Source organism: Hippocampus bargibanti, linkage group LG06 (genome assembly GCF_051943395.1).
Source record: "Hippocampus bargibanti isolate YZ-2025 linkage group LG06, ASM5194339v1, whole genome shotgun sequence".
Classification (NCBI taxonomy): domain Eukaryota; kingdom Metazoa; phylum Chordata; class Actinopteri; order Syngnathiformes; family Syngnathidae; genus Hippocampus; species Hippocampus bargibanti.
The window spans coordinates 397,225-403,670 of NC_142739.1; the positions used below are offsets into that span (position 1 = coordinate 397,225).

Sequence of the window (6,446 nt, forward strand, 5' to 3'; positions counted from 1 at the left end):
TGTTGTATTTAACTCGAGCTGGCTTTTCTCACGATTTACCACAATCGATTGGTCAGATTTTGTATTTTACGGGGATACTTGACAGTCAGACACATATTGCATTCAAATAAATTGTGCTGTGGGCAGCAAACTAAAAACGTGTTTGCTCAATGAATTTGCTTCTGTACAGCATAAGCTGAGTTCATCCACGTGCGATTATCGGCATTTATATGATCATAATCCAGATAATAGCTGTCCGTGTTAAGGACTTTGTTCCAACTTCATCAGTTGTTAAAGTGCTACATAAATCAACATGTATCGTATTGTAGAATAATCACCCGTTGCAAATGAAATATGACTCATCTTAGTCCATGTGCAGAAGAAGATTTATTTACTAACTAAAAGAGGATCAACAATGACTACATCCGTGTTCCAACCACTGCCCAATTTTACTCACAGTAATCCACCAAACAAAAGTATGCCTACTTTCAACAAGATCTCGTCTCACTCGTGAAAATCACAAATGCACGGCTTGTTTACTTGAACGCAAAGCGTATATATTGCGTCTGTTTACAATTGATCATATTAAACAGCAGCACTACCAAATGCATTAATCATGATCCAATAGAGGTCCGTCACATGAAAATAACGAAAGCAAAGTTACCGTGGAATATCATTTTCCTGATATAAAATGACCCATATTTTGATTTAGCATGTTGCCCAACACATCTTGCACATAATAAATGTAACTTTGCTGATGTGAGGTAGCGCGCCATTGCCGAATTGGTTCGGGATTTGATTTTTCTTGCTTGGGTGCCGATAAAGCGTTAGCCAGACCTCTGGCAATGTTTTTCCCTTCCGCAGGGGGCAGCATTCCCGTTTTTCCATGTTAGCGCTTTATTCCAGCTTTAGCTGTTGTTCAAGCGCTATATAAACCGATATGTATGTATTGATTTGTATTTTGGATAGCTGCCCTCATTTCAAGCTCATATAACTCCAGACCAATATCATTTAGGAATTAAGTTTTTTTTCTGATGAAAGAAGAGAGTCTAAGGTTTCTTACGCTGCATTGAATGTTTATGTAGTCCTAAACCTCAACATGCTGTGGGTCCTGGAATTCGAGTGACAATGACAAAAACCCTGGCACTAAAGTGGACACATTTTTGCACGTCTGGCAGCGAATGAATGAAATGCAAATTGAAGAATAAATACGGGATTCCATAAATGATTGTCAGCAGCAGACGCAGACAAAGACGGTGGGATGGTGGCTAATAACTTTGCTCAAGGTTTTCCCTTTGTCCTTAAACGATTTGCCTTTACGAATCATCCTGCGTCGCATGTAGCCAAAGGTGCAATCCTGGTGAATGAATGAATGAATGAATGAATGCACCTCTTAAAACCTCGTTCTGGAATCTAGAACAAGGTTTTAGAATCTAGATGTTGTGCAAAGTGGCTAAGGCATTTGCTATAACGCCTGTTGCTTCTTTATTCTCTTCTTTTAAAGACAAAGAAGAAGCACTCCTGCGGAAAGTAGTCATAGCAACTTGCTTTGCACAACAGCAACAACAACAAAAACAACAACAACGATTTAAAATGTACGTTAATCCATCAGGACTGTACTTTTGGCTCCAATGCAACGCAGAATTCTCATTACGGTAAGCCGTTTTAAAATGAAGAGAACTTAAAGGACAACCGACTGACGTCAGAAAAACGTTTGATAGCATCTAAAATAGCCAAAACACGCAGGATGATATTTTTAGTCAAATGCAAAACACCAATAAAAATGACGTAAAGTGTCCAAAATCTGCAAAAAAATCAAGCTGCGAATTGGGCATTTTCAGAAAGTCCCGCCCCCTGTCCGTGACGTCACGCCAAGACGTCTTGCATTGCTTGTGAATCAAAACAATGGCTCCAGATTCGCAGAAGATGCTTCCTTGTTACACCTCCAGTTACGAATATGATTCAAATAGTTCTGAAGAGGAAAGCATACATGTTTGCAATCAATTAAATAATTTATTTGTGCCATTTTGAGGCACCATTGAGGGGAAATTTCTCACCGAAAAAGAGGCACAAAATGGCGACCTCCTGTGGCCACCTCCGTTTCCATAGGCTGATTAATTCCTTGTATGGAGCTTGGAAGCCCTCTTCTGGCGGCTTTTGGGTGCAACATGAGGTCCCCAGACCAAACATTACAGCAAAATACATTGACGTGATGGAAGGACCGCTACAATGCGTCTTTTTTTAGGTCAGGGGCGTTCCTTTCGTGACGTCACGTACGAACTCGTCACCAACTCAAAAACAAGATTTCCTGATTATTCAGCGCGAGTCTTAAAAGGTAAAATATAGCTATATGCGGTGGAATCTTATTAAAATACGCTCAGTAGAAGTCATTTGAAGCCATTTTACAAATTATTGACACAACTTGTCCGGAGACATCGGTTGTCCTTTAAAAGAATTGTAATGCCTATTCCTATATGTGCCACTGGCAGTACCAGAATAAACAATAGGACAGTAACAATTGCAGTAACAAATAATACTGTGAACATATTATTTCACTTTTAACCACACTCACTACACAAGACACACATGATTTTTCTAAGAGTCAACAAACCTGAATTTTCATATTACGAGTCTTTTTTTGGGGGGGGCGTCACGGTTGCTGGTGCTGTCTCAACGTGCCTCTGTATGCTTCTATTCAATACAGTGAGACCTCAACTTACATACACCTTAACTTACAAACTTTTCGTCTTACAAACGTCAAATTTATGAAAATTAAACCTTATAATAAGCACTATTTTCATAATACACACCCACCACGGCTGGCGGAGTGATCTTCCGCGGAAGCACACGACCGAACAGCATCAGAGGTTAAGTTACCAACAGTCCTTATGGAAGGTGACTCTCCTTCCATAAGCCATCCATTCCAAATAAAACGTTATTTGACAGCACAGTTTATTTCTTTAATTAGAGTCGTCATGTAATGCGCCTCTCTTTCCAAACAGCAATTCCCTTTGACCTCCAACGCCATTCCATTAAGCCATAAATGACCATCACCAATGTAAATAAAGTGACTTTATGATACAATTCAGTGTATTTCTTTCATTACAAAACAATGCCACATTTATTATACATACAATAAGCTATGTTGTGTGTAGTTTTAAGGCTTATTTAGCTGAAAAGTATATTTTATGGAAACCCGGGAACGGATTATTCCCATTTTAATGGTTTCCTATGGGAAAATGTTTTTGAGATACACACTTTTCGCCTTACACACTCTGTGTGGGAACCAATTAAGTTCGTAAGTTGAGGTCTCACTGTAGTTATGTTTTCAAATAAATGATCATGTGGCTTTCTTTCTAAACCACTTTGGACAACGTATGGTGCAGACAAAGCATGATAAATCTGCACCCCATTCAACTTTTTGATCAAACTTAATTTTTCATTTATTGGACGATTATGTGATGTCTTTATTTTTTGGGGGGGAGAGGCTGGATAAGATACGATGATGGATTTGAACTTCATTCATAAATGTCACCGTGGATCGCAAATACAGATTTTGAGTATGAGACAGAGTTCCAGTGACAATAAATACTTAATTTATACTTTCAAATTCATGGATATAAGATGGATGTAAGGAAGTGGCATGAATTTTAAAGCACTCCCAAAATCGCTGCTACGTGCTCTGGAGGATGTTTTACACAGATAATACATGTCTGGGAATGGTAGTTTGGGCAAATCGTGGGGACACTGTGTGTAAAGTAACACGGCTTTTCAAAAACAGAAAAGACGGAGCCGCATTTTGCTCAGCGCCAATTACTTTAGTTTGGAGACCTACAGTAGACGTGGTAACTAGCAAAGAGACTAGGTTCCTTATATTCTCCATCGTCTTTCTATTCTGTCATGTACCATTTGCACGGGAGTAAGCGTGCAGCAACATCAAAAAACAACAACTGTTGTGTTCACGTCGTACAGTCAGGCATCTTACATGCTTTCTCTGCTGTTCAGGATCTACCAGGGAACGCTCGGTGGATACAAATGATTACCAAGATAGGGATGTGGTCCTAACTGCGATATGAGGTTTAGGCCATGTTGCCTAGCACGACATAAAACCTGACGTAGCACTGTTTCCAAATCCGCAACTAATTCAAAACTAAGAAAGCAAACTCAATATGAAAGCAATTACATTTATGAGATCGTTCATGTGTATGTATAATATCGGAATAGACGAAAAACCACCGCAATTTTGGTGAATTGTGTTGTGCTGTGGATTTGTTTTTACTATTTCATCACTACAGACTATCTTTGGTAAAAGAAAAGGACTGACGCTTTTCTCAGCCAGATTTCATCAGTGCACGAGCAACATTATGCAACCTTGCAAACTGTTGTGAGACGAGGCAGAAGACGAGCAAGCACGTTTTAACACCAATGAATGGATGGATGGATGTATACCCTCAAGTGTGGCATGTTGATTGACAAAATGCAACGAAAAGCTCAAGAAGGAAGCGTTACATAAGACAGACAGACTCGAGGAGAAAGGAAGGGGGGAAAAACAAACAGTCAACAGTTTGAGGAAGTTGGGCCTCTCCTCCTTGCCTGCATCACTCAAATGTGTGCATGTGCATGCGCGTATGTGTGTACGCGTGTGTGTGTTTTCGTGCCAGGAACAAACTGGATAATGCCACATCAGCAGTGCAAGGTGAGCCACGAGTTAGTGCGCCAGACAGACATACATTTCTTGGTTACGGTGCGTCACTACAGCCACGCGCTCCTGCCAAATCTAAATTGAAGAAGCTACATTCACCAGCCGTCGCCAGAGTCGAGCCTCTGCCACCGCGGAAATGACACAAAACTGGAATTCTGCCCTTCAGCCAGCAGCTTTTGTGTACATCTGCTCATTGGTCTTTGGGGAGTGCGTACACATGTCGCTTTTTGTATAGGTCTTTTTTTTTTGGGGGGGGGGGGTTCTTGTCTAGCTGCCTGGTTGGGAACATTCCTCTGTCTTTCTTGATGTTGACTATGTGCTAAGAGTGTTTTTGGTGCATTTCACCTCTCCTGGATATGTCTCTTCTGTCTCAGTCATAAAGAAGAACATCTGCAGTGGATCTAGCAGGCAGCATTAGAGCTGAGCTGATAATGACGGTTTCTCCGTGGGCTACTCCAGACAGCAGACAGACATATCATACCATTCCAGCGTTTCCTGTTAGCGCCGACTGCCAAGTATTTAACCCTCTGAAGGGATCGCTGATACACGATGCGCCCAGATGTCAATGGTCAAATGAAAATGTGGAATTCATAGAAACTACCTGCCATGAAACAAAACAACTGTCAAGTTTCTTGATTTAAAACATACCGAACGACAAATGTGTAATGTAAAACGTACCCAAATGAGTAATGTGTGCAGAACTTCGAATGTACTGTAAGTGATCGTTTCAGCGGCTCTTGCGTCTGGAGATCGCCCTGCTGCAGTGCCCGCTATGAGCTCATAATACCGTCACGCTTTGACTGATTTCACACATAAAACTTGAAAGTATTACAGACGCATTTTCCATTACAAATACCAATAGTCAGGTGGAAGCCCGTTCAAAGTTTCTGGTGCACCTGGTGCGCTGTCGTACGCAAAATGAAAGCACCCAAATATTAATGAGAGGATAATGTTTGACAGTACGTAGTCACAAACGAGCTGATCGAAGTCCGAAACGACATTAGGCTTGGAAGTGTCCATCAAACGCATTAGGCATTATATTCGTCTCTGGGCCGGATTTAAGGTGACGGAAACGTACTCACATATCTCCATTCCCTGCGGCTGGGAAGCGGTGCAGTTGCAGGAGCAAGTGACATTGGATTTGCCGGAGCCGCCAGGGGCCGTTAGGTTTTGCATGGGTCTCTGTGGCCTCGGCGGACCGGGACACCGCTCCGGGGAGGAGAGAGCCGCCGCCGACGCCGACGCCGCCGCCGACGCCGTCGGGGAGCCCCCAAGGGGGAAAAAAAAACTTCCAGGCAGCGGCAGCAGAGTCCGCCGCTTCGGCTGACTCGCGTCACTTTCGCACGGACGTTCCACGTTGTTCCTCACGTCATATTTCTCTCGGAGTGGACAAGGAAAGCGAATCGGTTGCCGCTTGGCTCAGACATTTTAATAGCTCTCGCATCGCGCGGTCGTTCCTCGTCGTCCGCCGCCGCGAGCAGCTGTCTTCGAATTGGACGGGGGAGATGGGGTGGATCAACCCCGCCTACAATCTTAACTGACACCTGTACTATCCAATCATAAGACTCAATGGGACGACCGCCACCGATGGCCTCGTGGACGGACATGAAACAAATCTTTTGGAAAAAGTGTCAAAGTACTACGACGCGAAAGGGCACGCGTACAAGCTATAGCGAATCACCACGCGTGCGTGCAATTTTTAATGGATCAACTTCCGGGACCTACGAAGTATCAAGAGCATTGCGTCTTTAGCAACATCAAAGTA

The 6,446-nt window shown here is 42.6% G+C and overlaps 1 protein-coding gene across 1 annotated transcript in view; it reads right to left on the reverse strand.

Annotated features, from left to right (window-relative positions):
- LOC148896126 (low-density lipoprotein receptor class A domain-containing protein 4-like) overlaps window positions 1-6,186 on the reverse strand; it is a 48,285-nt gene extending 42,099 nt beyond the window's left edge. Inside the window, exon 1 of the mRNA XM_088998172.1 lies at window positions 5,764-6,186. Coding sequence (XP_088854298.1) covers window positions 5,764-5,857 — 94 coding nt within the window. The 5' untranslated portion in view covers window positions 5,858-6,186. The remainder of the gene's footprint in view (window positions 1-5,763) is intronic.
- Window positions 6,187-6,446: the final 260 nt, after the last annotated feature.